The sequence below is a fragment of the Elephas maximus genome, chromosome X (assembly GCF_024166365.1).
Source record: "Elephas maximus indicus isolate mEleMax1 chromosome X, mEleMax1 primary haplotype, whole genome shotgun sequence".
NCBI classification, from domain to species: domain Eukaryota; kingdom Metazoa; phylum Chordata; class Mammalia; order Proboscidea; family Elephantidae; genus Elephas; species Elephas maximus.
The window spans coordinates 79,834,764-79,852,701 of NC_064846.1; the positions used below are offsets into that span (position 1 = coordinate 79,834,764).

Sequence of the window (17,938 nt, forward strand, 5' to 3'; positions counted from 1 at the left end):
TGGTAATTTTCTTTGCTCTGAAGTTGATTTTATCTAATATTAGGTTAACCTTTTTATCATTATGTAATGTCTCTCTTTGTCCCTGGTAATTTTCTTTGCTCTGAAGTTGATTTTATCTAATATTAATATAGCCACTTCTGTTTTCTTTTTTGATTAATATTTGTATGGTATATCTTTTATCCAACCTTTTTCTTTGGTTTTTTTTTTTTTAATTTTGTATTTGAAGTGAGTTTCTTGTAGGCAACATATAGCTGGGTAATTTTTTTAGCCTACTCTGCCAATCTCTGTCTTTTAATTGGTATATTTGGACCATTTGTGATTATTGATAGAGTTAGACCTGTCATTTTCATTTTTTGTTTTCTGTTTGTTCTCTCTCCCTTTTTGTTTGGTTTGGTTTGGTTTCTTGTTTCTTTGTTTCTCTGTTTTCTTTGCTTTCCTTCCTGTGGGTTACTAGGATATATTTTAAAATTCCATTTTGATTTATTTATAGTACTTTTGAGTGTATCTCTTTGTATAGTTATTTAGTGGTTTTTCTAGGTATTACGTTATATACCCAGACTTATCTAGTAAAATGTGCTGGTGCTGAGAATTTACCAGTTTCAGTGAACTCTAGAAACCTTTGTTCCCCTTTCTTCCCTTAACCCTCTGCATTTGTAATGTAATTGTCTTAATTATTTCCTCTACATCCATTTTGGGGCAGTTCTACTCTGCCCTATAGGGTCGCTATGAGTCGGAATCGACTCGACGGCACTGGGTTTTTGGGACATCCATTTATGGCAACTTTTTTGTTGTTTTTGTCTCATTTTGCTTTTTGCTGGCAACAAATTCTTCTTGTTTTCCTTCATCTTAAAATGTCTTGATTTTCCCTTCATTCCTAAAGGGTATTTTCACTTGATATAGAATTCATGGCTAACAGTTCCTTTCTTTCAGCACTTGAAAAAATGGCATGCCGCTTCCTTCTGCTCTCCATGGTTTCTGATGAGCAATTCACTGTCATTTGAATTGTTTTTCCACTATAGTGAAGGTTTCTCTCACTGCTTTCAAGTTTTTTTTTGTTGTTGTTGTTCTTTAGTTTTCATAACCTTGACTCTGATTTTCCTGGGCATTGATTTCTTTGGGTTTTAATACTATTCGGTGTTTGCTCAGCTTCTTGAATTTTTTTGTTTTGATTTCTTCTGCTAATTTGGGGACGTTTTCAGCTGTTATTTCTTCAAATACTTTTTTAGGCCCACTCTCTCCTTTCCTTCAGGAATGCTGATGACATAAATGTTACATCTTTTCTTATAGTCCCCACAGGTCCCTGAAGCTCTGTTCATTTTTTTAAATCTATTTTCTGTTATTCAGATTGGGTACTTCCTATTGTTCTGTCTTCAAGCTCACTGATTCGTTCTTCTGTTCTCACTGTTCTGTTTTTAGCCCATCCATTGAAGTGTTTTATTTTCTTATTGTGCTTTTCAGTTCTAAAATGTCCATTTGGTTTCTTTTTATACCTTCTATTTCTTTGCTGAGATTTTCTATTTTTTATTTGTCTCAATGGTGTTCATAATTTCTTGTTGAAGCATTTCATGTTGGCTGTTTTAAAATCCTTGTCAGATAATTCTAACATCTCTGTCATCTTGGTGTTGGAATCTACTGATTGTCTTTTCTCAATCAAGTTGAGATTTTCCTGGTTCTTGGAATAATGAGAAATTCTCTACTGAAACCTGGACATTTTAAATATTATGCTATGAGACTCTGGGTCTTATTCAAACCTTCTGTTTTAACAGGCCTCCTCTGATACTGATCCAATAGGGGAAGTGGGGGTGCTACCTTGTTGCTGCCAGATGGGGATGGAGGTCCGGATTCCCTACTCAGCCTCTGTTGACACTGGGGGGAGGAGGAGCTCTTTATTCTTGCTAGGTGGGTTGGGGTATTCTGGCTCCCTATTAGGCTCTCCCTGATATCTCCCTAACTGGGATAGGGAGGAATGTCTTATTACTGCTCTCCACATGGCCTCCATCGACTCTGTGCCGAGGAAGGGGGATGCCTAATTTCAACTGAGCATGGATAAAAGTCCTGACTCTCCACTAGGACTCCTCTGACACCACCCCGAGGGGAAGAAGAGTGGCATCTCACTACTACTGGATAGGAGTGGAAGTTCAGGTTCTCCATGTGGTCTCAACTGACACCACAGTGCTTGGGGTTTTGTTATTGCCCCGTGGGGATGAAAATGCTGCCTCCTCTGACACCAACCCAATGAGGAAGAAGGTTGGGGCACCTCGTTAGAACCTGGTGAGGGTAGAAATGCAGGCTCTCCTCTTGGCCTTTGACTGTTTGGGTGGAGATGTGTTCACAGTTTTTTCTGTGGTGTTTAGCTATAAAAAAAAAAAGTGGAGTGATTATTGTCTAAAATATTTCTGTCTTGCTAGGCTGCCCCTTTCTTGGTCCTTTGACTAGAGTCAGCTTCTTTTGGGGCTTTTTTTTTTTTTGTCTGTACCCACTGGTGTTTCTGGGTTACTTGCTTCTGCAACATCAAGTCTGGGATATTTGAGGCAAAAGGAAAAGCCAGAGAACTCATTGCTGTGCCATTCATCAGGTCCCAAGGTCCTTAACCCTTCTCCCTTTTCACCTTTCAGGGCCTTCTTATATTTGTTTTATATATAATGTCCAGGGTTTTTAGTTATACTTAGTGGAAGAAGTAAAGAAAATTATTTCTACTCCATCTTTCCAGAAGTGGAAGTCATCTTTTTTTTTCTTAAAACTTTTTTCTTTCAAGAAATGAGTTTAATCTGTGAAAGGATTTTCTCCCTGTTCTTTAAAATTTGAGATGGCTCTATTCTTTGAAGTTAAACTTAATTAGTATTATCTTCTTCGCACCTCAGGCAAAATCTTTGCACTTGAAAGCACATTTAGGGAGATGTGTTTTATTTTTTATAAGTTGATCGTCTTTATCTCTTCCAATCTTTTAAATAAAGAATAAAAGTAAATTTGAGAATTTGAAGATTCAATTCTGTCTTATGAGAAAGGTGATGCATCATCACGGAAAAAAAATAGACCTTTGTTCTAAACACCTGACTACGATCTCTTCAACAATATTGCTTGGGTTACTTAAGCACACTATTGACAAGATGTCCTAAATCATTGTTATAATACTTCAATACCAAAAATAAAATTGCTAATAAGTTTACCCATAGCAACAGAAAACTAAGATTACTGTCACTTACATTGCTTATTTTCAATTGTTAGTTAAAATAAACTATCAATCGTTTTTTTCCTCCAGATGAGGGGGATGTCTGATAAGTCACTTCGACTAGTACTGTCCACATTCAGCAACATACGGGAGGAACTTGGACATCTTCAAAATGACTTGACAGTAAGATTTACTTTAATTTTTCTTTCTACAGCCTTTCTAGTTCATAGCTTCCTAATGCAGAAGTCGAGACATTTGGTCTGCTTTACAAAAAAAAAAATTTTTAATATAACACGAAACTATGCTAAGCCAGACACAGCTAAATCATTTTCATGAAAGAGTTAATTAGGGTAGAGTGAGAAGAAAGCACCTGTCAAATGTGTAAACAAAAGGATTTTGGATGTACACTCATTATTTGAGGTTATCATTAAGGTGACTTAATACTTAAAGTGTGGAAATAGCTTGCCCATTGAATAGGAAGTTCACCCTTTTCTGTAATAATAAAGCATACTCGGAATTTCTCTTCAGACATACTAACTTGAAAACTTCTCTCCAAGAACTTAACCTTTCTATTCTCTATTTAAATTGGTGCTCTTGATGCCATCATGTAGGTACATTCAGAATGCTTTTCATACAATGAATAACTCCTCGAGTACTTTGGAGAAGGTTTTTTTGTTTCTGGGTTCTGATGAACACATTTAGACTCTAATTTGAAAATTCGTCACCTGCTGGGATTAACAAGGGGTCTTTGTAGGCTGGGGAAAAACATTAAAATAGTTCAAAAGGTTCTGCTTCTTTGCACTTAGAGTTAGTCAATCAAATGTCTCTTTCAATGTAGTTTTTTAAAATTTTCAGTCCTTTCCTATTCCTTAGTTTGCTTAACTTTTAAGAATTCTGTTTAATTATGCGACTACAAATGAATCAAGTGTTTACTGAAATTTTCCAACATAAAGCCAGTCTTTATATTATGCGACTGTTGACAAGTTTCTGTAACTCTCATTCATAACAAATACTTTATACTTCTAGTTACTGGAAAATGACAAGTTAAGACTTGAGAAAGACTTGGCATTCAAAGAAACGCAAATAAAAGAGTATGAAGAACTTTTGGCATCAGTGAGAGCAAATAATCGCCAGCAGCAGGTAATTTGATGTTTTCACTGACGATAAACTAGATTTATAACTTCGCACATGCATAATTACTGGCACATTGGAGTTATAAAATACAACCCAGAAAATTAGACTTAAAGTATGATGGAATCATTAGTTCATATGAGAATTGAGTGGTTTTGACTATTTTCAATGACTGAAAGCCCTCTAAAAAAAAAAAAAGATCATTGTTGTTATTGTTAGGTCCCATTGAGTAGGTTCTGACTCGTAGCCACCCTATGAACAACAGAATGAAACATTGCCCCAGTCCTGCAACATCCTCACAATTATTGCTATATTTGAGCTCATTGTTGCAGCCTCTGTGTCAGTCCATCTTGTTGAGGGTCTTCCTCTTTTTTGCTGACCCTATACCTTACCAAACATGATATCCTCTTCCAGGGATTGGTTCCTCCTGGTAATATGTCCAAAGTACACGAGATGTACTCTGGCTGTACTTCTTCTAAGACAGATTTGTTCATTCTTCTGGCAGTCCATGGTATATTTAATATTCTTCACCAACACCATAATTCAAAGGCATCAATTCTTCTTTAGCCTTCCTTATTTATTTTCCAGCATTCACATACATACGAGGCGATTGAAAATATCATGGCTTGGGCCAGGTGCATCTTAGTCCTTAAAGTGACATCTTTTGCTTTTTAACCCTTTTAAGAGGTCTTTTGCAACAGATTTGCCCAAAGCAATATGTTGTTTGATTTCTTGACTGCTGATTCCATAGGCATTAATTGCAAATCCAAATAAAATGAAATCCTTGACAGCTTCATTATTTTTTCCATTTAACATGATGTTGCTTATTGGCCCAGTTGTGAGGATTTTTGTTTTCTTTATGTTGAGATGTAATCCATACTGAAGGCTGTAGTCTCCGATTTTTGTCAGTAAGTGCTTCAAGTTCCCTTGGCTTTCAGCAAGTAAGGTTGTGTCATCTGCATATGGCAGGTTGTTAATGAGTCTTCGTCCAGTCCTGATGCCCGGTCTTCTTCATGTAGTCCAACTTTTTGGATTATTTGCTCAGCATACAGATTGAATAAGTACAGTGAATGGATAAAATCATGACAGATAACCTTATATATTTTAGATATAAAGTATATACAATGTACAATTATGTGTGCTTTTGGGTGACAAGAATTGTAAAATACCAAAAATCTAGATTAACTCACTCATTCGGTCTACTACCATGTCGATGAAAAAAAATTGGGGGGCCTCAAAATGTGTTTTCACAATGAATAAATGAATAAATGAACTCTAGAGAACTTTTCCAGATATCTAAGCAGAGATGATTCCTAGGAAATTGCAATGAATCTCTAAGTCTCACCCCTTCCTAATCTTCACTCCCACGATGGTCCCAAATTCTTGTTGAGTTTCCAATCATCACATAAACAATGAGGCATATGGTCATTTTGGTGTTACTGTATTGTCAAAGGGTAGCGGGGACCAGATTGCTAAACAGGATACTGAAAATTCATCTAGTTCTGATTCCTTCTTGTACAAGATAGCCAAGTGAGACCAGGGGCATGAATGTAATATCTTGCATTGCTGATTCAACTTACCATCTAGGGGCAAGTATATACGAAAACTGGGCATGAAAAATATTTGCTTGATTTAACTGAATGAATCAGCCAAAAGTGCACCTTTACCCCCTAAAAAAGTAGAATGCATTTGTCTTAGTTTCTTGTGTCTTTCTTACAGCAAGGACTTCAAGACTCAAGCTCAAAATGCCAGGCACTGGAAGAAAACAATCTCTCTCTTCGACATACACTGTCTGACATGGAATATAGACTAAAAGAACTAGAATACTGTAAACGTAATTTAGAACAAGAGAATAAAAACCTTAGAGTGCAGGTATTAAAATTTTGTATTATATATGTGTATATATATATTCATTAATCTTAAGGAAATACATGGACTGCTTTCTGATGGCCTCACGCACAGTCAGGTCTTATCTCACTTCCATTTGTGCTGTATAATATGCTTCCTAAAAATCACTTTCATTATTTCAATGTCTTATTTAATTACATATTTTCATCTCATAGTAAGTCTTATAATATATGTATTTTATTCATAACGATCCAATTACAGAAAGTTATTTTGTCTTGTGTAGGTTTCTGAGACTCACACAGGCCCAATGCTGCAGGCAAAAATGGATGAGATTGGCAGTCATTACATGGAGATGGTAAAAAACTTGAGCATTGAGAAAGATAGAGAAATCTGCAAATTAAGGGTATGTTTATCCTACAGTGCATAAATACACGTGTCAGCACAAACTTTCTAACAAGAGAATGATGGTTTCAAGTTTAAAGCTACCAATTAGGAATATGCCATGGAACGTTTTGCTTTAAATGTGTACAGAATGTTAGTGCTAAACTGTTTTCTAATTTTCCTTAACCTTTTCTAGGAAAGTAAAAGAAGACATTAAGTTCAGGGTTCTTTGTCTTTTTTGGGGAGGGCTTTATGATCTCTGCCTGAAGCACACTTACAAAAGCAAGAGCAACCGTCCAGATTATCCAGAGGAGCCACGGTTGGATTCACAAAAATCCGCACTTAACTTTGAAGGATGATATTTATCAAGGACTTTTTAAACAAGAGAATAAAACAAGGAACTGTGTTGAATTTTAAGTACCTGTAAATGGCAGCAAAATTAGGATGATATTTTCTAGAATAAGTATACACTGCCTTGTTTTGTAATTCTAGGTTGAGTTGGTCCAACCGCTAATTTATTGCTTTCCAAATGTAATCAAATATACTTCAATATTTTAATGGACAAACTGACCACAGATTTTTTTTCTGTATAATATCACTGTACAAACTTTACCAAAACAAAACAAGACAAAGCATAATTTGTTCAAAAGTCTACCAAACTCTTCTAGCAGATTTCATCCACTGGTTCCTTTTTCACCCCCAAAGTGGCCATCTATGCAAACATAATGTGGCAAAGTGGAAAGTGGACAGGACTTGGAGTCAGAAGATCTTGGAGGTGCAGCTATTTTACTTACTAACCATGTGATTTTGAATCGCTTAACTTCTCTGGAACTCATTTACCTGTTTTGTAAATGAGGGTTATAACGATGTTTTACTCACAAGGCTGCTGTGAGGACTGAGATAAGGCATGAAGGAGGAATATTTTGTGCACTTCAACTCACAATTTAATATTAGTTCTTAGTGTTGAGTTTTCGATAATTCGAAGGAACCTAAAGCTACCTCCTCTAAGTAGAGTTGACCTTAATGACGTGGATGGAGTCAAGCTTTCGGGACCTTCCTTTGCTGATGTGGCATTACTCAAAATGAGAAGAAACAGCTGCAAACATCCATTAATAATTGGAACCTGGAATGTACGAAGTATGAATCTAGGAAAATTAGAAAGCATCAAAAATAAAATGGAGCACATAAACATTGATATCCTAGGCATTAGTGACCTGAAATGGACTGGTATTGGCCATTTTCAATCAGACAATCATATGGTCTCATATGCTGGGAACAACAACCTGAAGAGGAAAAAAAAAAAAACATTGCCATTGAGTTGATTCTAACTTACGACAGCCCTATATGCTGTTGAACATTTCAAGATCTATCCTGAAGTACAGTGCTACCAGTGATAGAATAATATCCATAAGCCTACAAGGAACACCAGTTAATAGTACTATTATTCAAATTTATGCACCAATCACTAAGACCAAATATGAAAAACTGAAGATTTTTACCAACTTCTGCAGTCTGAAATTGATCAAACAGGAAGTCAGGATGCATTGATAATTATTGGAGATTGGAACGTGAAAGTTGGAAACAAAGAAGGATCGGTAGTTGGAAAATATGGCCTGGATGATAGAAATGATGCCGGAGATCACATGATAGAATTTTGCAAGACCACCGACTTCTTCATTGCAAGTACCTTTTTTTACCAGCATGAATGGCAACTATACACCTGGACCTTGCCAGATGGAATACACAGCAATCAAATTGACTACATCTGTGGGAAGAGACGATAGAAAAGCTCAATATCATCACTCGACACAAGGCCAGGGGCTGACTGCAGAACAGACATCAATTGCTCATATGCAAGTTCAAGTTGAAACTGAAGAAAATTAAAACAAGTCGACAACAGCCAAAGTACAATCTTGAGTATAGAATAGATTTGACACATTGAACACTAATGACCCAAGGCCATCATCCATGAAGAAAGCAAGAGGTCATTAAAAAGAGAGAAAATAAAGGAAAGACCTAACTGGATGTCAGAAGACTCTGAAACTTGCTCTTGAGGAAGAAATGATGAAGTGAAAGAGTTGAAGGGAAGATTTCAAAGAGCCACTCGAGAAGACAAAATGAAGTACTATAATGACGTGCAAAAACCTGGAGATGGAAAACCAAAAGAGAAGAACACGCTCTGCATTTCTCAAGCTGAAAGAACTGAAGAAAAAATTCAAGCCTCAAATTGCAATATTGAAGGCTTCTATGGGGAAAATATTAAACGACTCAGGGAGCACCAAAAGAAGATGGAAGGAATACACAGAGTCACTATACCAAAAGGAATTCATCAATGTTCAACCATTTCAAGGGGTACCATATGAGCAGGACCTCATGGTTCTGAAGGAAGAAGTCCAAGCTGCACTGAAGGCATTGGCGAAAAACAAGGCTCCATGAATTGATGAATCAAGATGTTTCCACAAATGGATGCAGTACTGAAAGTATTCACTCATCTGTGCCAAGAAATCTGGAAGACAGCTACCTGGCCAACCGACTAGAAGAGATCTATATTTATGCCTATTCCCAAGAAAGGTGATCCTACCAAATGCAGAAGTTATCAAACAGTATCATTAATATCACAGGCAAGTAAAATTTTCCTGAAGATCATTCAAAAGCAGCTGCAGCAGTATATCCACAGGGAACTGCCAGAAATTCAAGCTGGATTCAGAAGGGGACATGGAACCAGGAATATCTTTGCTGATGTCAGATGGATCCTGGCTGAAAGCAGAGAACACCAGAAAGATGTTTACCTGTGTTTTATCAACTATGCAAAGGCATCCAACTGTGCGGATCATAACAAATTATGGAGAAAATTCTGAAGAATGGGAATTCTGGAACACTTAATTGTACTCATGAGGAACCTGTACATAGATCAAGAGGCAGTTGTTCGAATAGAACAAGGGGATACTGCGTGGTTTAAAGTCAGGAAAGGTGTGTATCAGGCTTGTATCCTTTCACCATACTTATTCAATCTCTATGCTGAACAAATAATCTGAGAAGGTGGACTATTTGAAGAAGAATGGGGCATCAGGATTGGAAGAAGACTCATTAACAACCTGTGTTAATGTAGACGACACAACCTTGCTTGCTGAAAGTGAAGAGGACTTGAAGCACTTACTGATGAAGATCAAAGACCACAGCCTGCAGTGTGGATTACACCTCCACATAAAGAAAACGAAAATTCTCACAACTGGGCCAGTAAGAAGCATCATGATAAATGGAGAAAAGACTGAAGTTGCTGAAGGTTTCATTTTACTTGGATTCACAATCAACGCCCACGGAAGCAACAGTTAAGAAATCAAAAGACGCGTTGCATTAGGCAAATCTGTTGCAAAAGACCTCTTTTGAAGTGTTGTAAAGCAAAGATTTCACCTGGAAGACTAAGGTGTGCCTGACCCAAGCCATGGTGGTTTCAGTCAGCTCCTAAGCATGTGAAAGCTGAATGATGAATAAAGAAGACCGAAGAAGAATTGACGCCTTTGAATTGTGGTGTTGGAGAAGAATATTGAACATGCCATGGACTGCCAAAAGAATGAACAAATCTGTCTTGGAAGTACAACCAGAATGCTCCTTAGAAGCAAGGATGGAAAGACTGCATCTTACATACTTTGGACATGTTGTCAGGAGGGATCAGTCCCTGGAGAAGGACATCATGCTTGGTAGTGTAGAGGGTCAGCAAAGAAGAGAAAGATCCTCGATGAGATGGATTGACACAGTGGCTGCAACAATGGGCTTAAGCATAACAACGATTGTGAGGATGGCGCAGGACCGGGCAGTGTTTCGTTCTGCTGTACATAGGGTCGTTACGAGTGAGAACCAACTCAATGGCACCTAACAACAACAACAACAAAGCTCCTGATTTCTTAACTTTATTTTAATTTTTGTGGCCCAGGACTGTTACTTAGGTAATGCCTACCTCAAAAGAGCAAAGTATCTTTCAGAAAATGGAAGAATTCCTAATTGGTATTTCAATCCATTTTTTACATTCACAAAATTCTGTCAAAGGTCATAACTATTGGTATTTTGTTCTTCATCTTGTAACTAGCTGTGTGACTTTGTGTCACTTAACCTCACTGGAATTCAGGTAACTAATTTGTAAACAAGGATTATAATAATGCTAATTTCTTTTTTATTTTTAATAACACCTTTATTGAGACGTAATTCACATAACATGCAATTCACCCATTTAAAGTGTACGATTCAATGATTTTTTAGTATAGTCGAAGAGTTGTACAACCATCACCACAATCCACCCCACAGGAGAAGTCCCATACTTATTATCAGTGACTCTCCATTCTACGCTCACTCCTCCACCCCTGTCAAGCATAAATCTACTTTCTCTATAGATATGCCTTTTCTGGAAATTTTATACAAATGGAATCATACAATATGTTGACCTCTCGTGACTGGCTTCTCTTACTTAACGTGATGTTTTCAAGGTTCATCCATGTTGTAGCATATATCAGTATGCCTCTTATGGCCAAATAATATTCCTTTGTATGGATATGCCACTATTTGTTTATCATTCACCAGCTGATGTACATTTGGGTTGTTTCTATTTTTTGTTTATTTTTAATAACATTTATGTACATTACTGTATAAGTTTTTGTGTGGACATATGTTTTCATTTCTCTTGGGAGTATAATTACTGGGTTTATCTTTTCAAGTAACTGCCACATTGTTTCCCAAAGTAGTTGCAACATTGTACATTCCCTTCAAGGGGCTGAACTTTCTTTTTAACTTTATCGTGGTGAAATATATATAGCAAAAAGTTTTCCATTTTAACCTTTTTTCAGTGTACAACTCGGTGACATTAATTACATTCACCATGTTGTGTAGCATCACCACTATCCATTTCCAAAAGTTTTCCATATCTCAAACAGATACTCAATAAACCTTCAGCAGTAACTCCCATTTCCTCTTCCCCCAGCCTCTGGTAACCACGAATAGCCTTTTGTCTCTATACACTTGCCTGTTCTAGATATTTCATGTAAGTGGGATCATACAATATTTGTTCTTTTGTCACTGACTGCAGCCCTGGAGTGCAGTGGTTAAGAGCTGTGGTTGTGTCATATACATATCTCAGGTTGTTAAAATCTTCCTCCAATCCTGAGGCCACGTTCTTCTTCATATAGTTGATCTCAGATTATTTGCTCAGTATACAGGTAGAATAAGTACGGTGAAAGGATACAACCCTGATGCACACCTTTCCTGATTTTAAAACAGGCAGTATCCCCTAGTTCTCTTCAAACAACTGCCTCTTGGTCTATGCACAGGTTCCTTGTGAGCACAATTAAGTGTTCTGGAATTCCCATTCTTCACAATGTTATCCATAATTTGTTATGATCCACACAGTCAAATGCCTTTTCACAGTCAATAAAACACAGGTAAACATCTTTCAGGTATTCTCTGCTTTCAGCCATGATTCCTCTAACATCAACAATGATACCCCTCATTCCATGCCCTCTTTTGACTCCGGGTTGCATTTCTGGCAGTTCCCTGTCAATGCACTGCTGCAACCATTTTTTAATTATCTTCAGCAAAATTTTACTTATGCATGATATTAATGATATTGTTCAATAATTTCCACATTCTGTTGGATCACCTTTCTTTGAAATGAGCACAAGTATGGCTCTTTTCCAATCGGTTGGCGGAGTAGCTGTCTTCCAAATTTCTTGGTATAGATGAGTGAGCACCTCCAGGGCTGCATCCATTTGTTGAAACATCTCAATTGGTATTCCGTCAATTCCTGGAGCCTTGTTTTTTGCCTATGCCTTCAGTACAGCTTGAACCTCTTCCTTTGTTACCAACGGTTCTTGATCATATGCTACCTCCTGAATGAACGTTGACCAATTCTTTTTGGTACAGTGACTCTGCATATTCCTTCCATCTTCTTTTTATGCTTCCTGAGTCTTTCAATATTTTACTGATAGAATCCCTCGAAATTGCAACTCAAGGCTTAAATTTTTTCTTCAGATCTTTCGGCTTGAGAAATGCCAAGTGTGTTCTTCCCTTTTGGTTTTCTAACTCCAGATCTTTGCACATTTCATTATAATAATTTACTTTGTCTTCTCAAGCCGCTCTTTGAAATCTTCTGTTCAGCTCTTTTACTTCACCATTTCTTCCATTTGTTTTAGCTGCTGTAAGTTCAAGAGCAAGTTTCAGAGTCTCTTCTGACACTCATTTTGGTCTTTCCTTTCTTTTCTGTCTTTTTAATGACCTTTTGCTTTCTTCATGTATGATGTCCTTGATGTTATCCCACCACTCGTCTGGTGTTTCATCATTAGTGTTCACATCTATTCCTGAGATGGTCTGTAAATTCCAGTGGGATATACTCAAGGTCATACTTTGGTTTTCATGGACTAGTTTTAATTTTCTTCAATTTCAGCTTGAACTTGCATATGAGCAATTGATGGTCTGTTCTGCATTCAGGCCCTGGCCTTGTTCTGACTGATGATATTGAGCTTTTCTATTGTCTCTTTCTACGGATGTAGTCAATTTTATTCCTGTATTTTCCACCTGGTGAGGTCCACATGTATAGTCACCATTTATGTTAATGAAAAAAAGGTATTTGCAGTGAAGAAGTCGTTGGTCTGGCAAAATTCTATCATGCGATATCTGGCATCATTTCTATCACCAAGGCCGTATTTTCCAACTACTGATCCTTCTTCTTTGTTTTCAACTTTCTCATTACAATCACTAGTAATTATCAATCTAAGCGGAAGTTGATAAAATTAATTCAAACTGCAGAAGTTGATAAAAATCTTCAATTTCCTCTTCTTTCATATTAGTGGTTGGTATGTAAATTTGAATAATAGTCATATTAGCTGGTCTTCCTTGTAGGTGTATGGATATTATCCTATCACTGACAGTGTTGTACTTCAGGATAGACCTTGAAATGCTCTTTTTGATGATGAGTGCGACTCCATCCCTCTTCAATTTATCATTCCCAGCATAGTAGACTTACGATTGTCTGATTCCAAACAGCCAATACCAGTCCATTTCAGCTCACTAATGCTAAGGATATTGATCTTTATGTGCTCCATTTCATTTTTTAACTACTTCCAATTTTCCTGTGTTCATACTTTGTACATTCCATGTCCTGATGATTAATGGGTGTTTGCAACTGTTCCTTCTCATTTTGTGCTATACCACATCAGCAAATGGAAGTCCCAAAAGCTTTACTCCATCCACGTCATTAAGGCCTACTCTACTTTGAAGAGAGAGCTTTTCCCCAGTCTTATTTTGAGTACCTTCCAACCTGAGGGGCTCATCTTCCAGCACTATGTCAGACAATGTTCTGCTGCTATTCATAAGGTTTCCAGTGGCCAATTTTCTTCAGAAGTAGACCACCAGATCTTTCTTCCCAGTCTTTTCTAGTCTGGAAGCTCTGCTGAAACCTGTCCACCACAGGTGACCCTGCTGGTATTTGAAATATCCCTGGCATAGCTTCCAGCATCACAGCAACATGTAAGCCACTACAGTAAGACAAACTGACAGATGCTTGGTGAGATGCTATCATAATAATGCTTATTCCTTTTTAATTCCTTAGACCCAATTAAACCAGTATCAAAAAGACGTTTCTAGAAGAGAAGGAAGTTGCAGTGATTTCCAATTCAAGCTTCATGAACTGACAAGTTTGCTGGAAGAGAAAGATGCACTTATAAAACGTCAGTCAGAGGTAAGAAAAAAAGTGGTGGGTGTGGAAAGAAACAATGTGATCCTGTAACATAAATACTTCTCATGAACTAGAAAAAAGGTACATTTCCATGACTCACTTTATTACATGAAGTAGAACATAAGTACTTGTGAATAAGTAGAAGATTCATATTTCAAGAGAAATAATTCAAATGAAAGCTAGAATTGAAGCAGAAAATAAGTGCTATTGTACAATGGATATTTTTAAGACATTAATTTTATATCTCATCAGTAGTGGAACTACCAATAAGACTGTGAGCTCATTACTAGATTATGAGCTGTTTCAGCAAGGAACTGTGTTATAGTCTTCCTTTATGTAGCCCAGTATCTGCCATGCAGGAAATACTGAAAGAACTACCAAAAAATGGTGTCTCATATTATATTGCTGTTACTGAACAAATGGTGCTTGTAGTAAATTTCAGTGGTAGGCTTTCTGTTAGGAATCAACAACTGATTCCATATTTAAGCTACAATACTTTTGTGCCATTGCCATACTTTCAAGTGTTTTAGGACAGAACTTTCACATCTTTGTTTTGAGAACTGTACCTAGTCACTTTCGTGTTATCTCCCAAGTATAGAAATTCTACACTAGTTAGTGGATTTCTGCAAAAGGCATACAGTATAACTTGTTAGGTACCCTGAAACAAGACTATCTGGTATTCAACAAATGGGGTTATAATGTTTTTGCCTCAGGCTATAAAGGAAGGAAAATGGGGCAATTTTTTTCTTAGCCTTGTTAAAAAAAAAAAACAGAACATACTTTTTACCTCATGTTCCTGCTTTTCTCCAAATAATTATGTCCCATTTATTTATAAGGAACTCTCCAAATTAAGACAAGAAATGTATTCATCTCATAACCAACTCACCAGTGGTGGAAGGACTACTATTACCACTAAAAAGTAATGTACTTTTATAATAAAATTTGAATGTTGATTTGGTTATTTTATAATCCAAATTATTGCACATTTAATTGATATGCACACCCCCTAGACAGAGTTTGGTGTTTTCTGTTGGTCAATAATTCTACTGAAGAATGAATATTCACAAAAAGAGTTTTCTGTTATGGCCAATATAATTCTGTAGGAAACCTTTCCTGTATTAACAATATATTAAACACTACGGAAATGAGAAACAAAGTAATATATTGTTTAACAAATTGTATTAGTTACCCAAATCAAACTGGGAATTAATTGATTTGTTTTATTGAAATTGGTTGGAGTCTATATGGATTCATGTGCTCAAATTATGTCTTGAGAAATTTCTCTCCATCTCTTGGCTCTCCTCTTTTTCATGTAGGCATCGTTCTCAGGAAGGGTGTTCCCTGCCAGGGCAGTCATTGATGGTAGCCAGACACCATCTAGTTCTTCTGGTCTCAGGCTGATAGAGCCTCTGGTTTATCTGACCCTTTTGTCTCTTGGGCTAATATTTTCCTTGTGTCTTTGGTGTTCTTCATTCTCCTTTGCTCCAAGTAGCTTGGGACCAATTGAAGCATCTTAGATGGCCACTCGCAGGCTTTTAAGACCCCAGATGCCGCTACTCAAAATTTCCATCATTCTTGACAGTTCAGTGCCTCCTAAGCACTGGCGACCTTTTTCCCCCATCCTACGATCTCTAGTAACCAATAAACTTTGAACTCGATACCCTTGTCTATTTTAATTCTGTAATTTTATTGTTAATCTTCTGAATTTTTGATTGCTGTCTGTCTATGGATTTTTCCAGCTTATTGAACTTTTCATTATGTTTCTGAATAATCTTTCTGATTTCTTCAGTTGCTTTATCTGTGTGTTCCTTGGCTTGTTCTGTGTATTGCTTCATTTGCTTCCTGATGTCTTGAAGGGTTCTGTATATTAAACTTTTGTATTCTGCGTCTGGTAATTCCAGGAATGCACTTTCATCTAGAAGATCCCTGGATTCTTTGTTTTGAGAGCCTGTTGAGGTGATCATGGCCTGTTTCTTTATGTGACTTGATATTGACTGTTGTCTCTGAGCCATCTATAAGTTATTGTATTAGTTTATGCTTGCTTACTGTTTTGTAGCTTCTTGCTTTGTTTTGTTTTGGTATACCCCTATGGGTTGCTTGAATGAGCTATCTTGATTATTTTCACCTTTGGAGCTCTGGTGTCCTGTCCCCAGATGGCTAGAGCTATTATCAGGTATATCAGTCTAGGAGTCCATTCACTTTTCTTGTATGAATTCAACTCAGGTGTCCAGGTAGCTGATCATCAAGCATGTGGTACAGGCTCTGTCCTGCAGTCTTAGAGGGGCAGGGGTGATTGGTGTAGGTACTGGTATCTGGTTGCGGCAGGGGGTCATGCTCTGAACAAGGCAGGAGGCTGAAAATCATCCCCCAAGGGTCTCTGAGAAAAGCATGTCCCTGTTCCCTAGAGCGTACAGGTGGGTGGGTTCTGCAGACAGACCACGGACACCCAATGTTTTTGGTTGTAAGGACTGGGAGGTACCAGTTATCCTTGGACCCCTGTCACGGGTGGCTGGGTGACCTGAGTGGAGCCACCAGTCCTTAGGCCCCTGCTGCAGGTAGGTGACGACCGTGTTTAATAGGCAAAGAGGTGTCAAACATCAAGCACCCACCTTTCCACCGCACAGCTGAAACAGTTGTAGTCTGCCAACAAGGGCCTATCCTCCTGAAACAGGCCTACGCAGGTCCATGCAGAGGGGAAAGGTACTCAAAGTCCACGGACCATTTATGCCTGGACAGGAGCTGCTTCTGTCCTGAGCTCCCCTGGTTAGTGGAACTGGCAAATTATCTTTTCCCCCAATTGCAAATTTATTCCTTCTCCAGGGCCTAGAGGATGGCTCTAGGTGCTCAACAGGGCCTATCTCAGGCCCAGGGAAATCAACAGCCACTGAAGCCTGCTTGTGGGCAGGGAGGGTGGAGTAAAATATACGCAAGTACTTAGTTTTTGCCAAGCACCGTTCTCTGGTTCCAGAGGTGTGAGTAGGCTATGTGGCTGGCTGCTTCTCCTTGAGGAAACTGTGGCCAAACGCTAGCACCAGCCCACGGCAGCCGCTCCCAGAAATGGTGCCTGAGTGCTCCCTGCGATTCAGGTTCGGTAACTCTTCTCCACTTGAGAGCCGTCTCTTCCTTCCCCTGCCCCTCAGTTCGTTTTTTAATGTTGCCTTTGATGTTTGGGGCTGCTAGCTTGCCATAAATATACTTGTTTCACTTGTTTTTAGGGGTCTTTGTTGTAAGAGGGCTTGCCAGAAGCATCTGTCTATTCTGGTAATTTGGCCCCACCTCCACTTGCCTATTTTAGATATTTCATATAAGTGGGCTCATACAATATTTGTCCTTTTGACAATGACTTATTTCATTCAGCATAATGTTTTCAAGAATAATCAAGTTGTAGCATGTATCAGGACTTCATTTCTCTTACTGGCTGAGTAAATATTCCATTGTATGTATGCACAATATTTTGTTTATTCATCTGTTGATGGATATTTAGGTTGTTTCCACCTTTGGCTATTGTTAATAGTGCTTCAACAAACATTCATATACAGTATATGTTTGAGTCCCTCCTTTCAATTCTCTTGGGTATTTACTGAGGAGTGGAATTGCTGGGTCATATGGAATTCTAAGTTTAACTTTTTGAGAAGTCTCCAAGCTGTTTTCCATAGTGGCTGTATCATTTTACAATCCCACCAGCAATGGAC

General features: G+C 37.9%; 1 protein-coding gene across 1 annotated transcript in view; it reads left to right on the forward strand.

The window, feature by feature from the left end:
* POF1B (POF1B actin binding protein) overlaps positions 1-17,938 on the forward strand; it is a 110,120-nt gene that overhangs the window by 76,639 nt on the left and 15,543 nt on the right. Inside the window, exons 10-15 of the mRNA XM_049873282.1 lie at positions 3,260-3,352; positions 4,196-4,309; positions 6,020-6,172; positions 6,432-6,551; positions 14,121-14,249; positions 15,083-15,165. Of these exons, the coding sequence (XP_049729239.1) occupies positions 3,260-3,352; positions 4,196-4,309; positions 6,020-6,172; positions 6,432-6,551; positions 14,121-14,249; positions 15,083-15,165 (692 nt within the window). The remainder of the gene's footprint in view (positions 1-3,259; positions 3,353-4,195; positions 4,310-6,019; positions 6,173-6,431; positions 6,552-14,120; positions 14,250-15,082; positions 15,166-17,938) is intronic.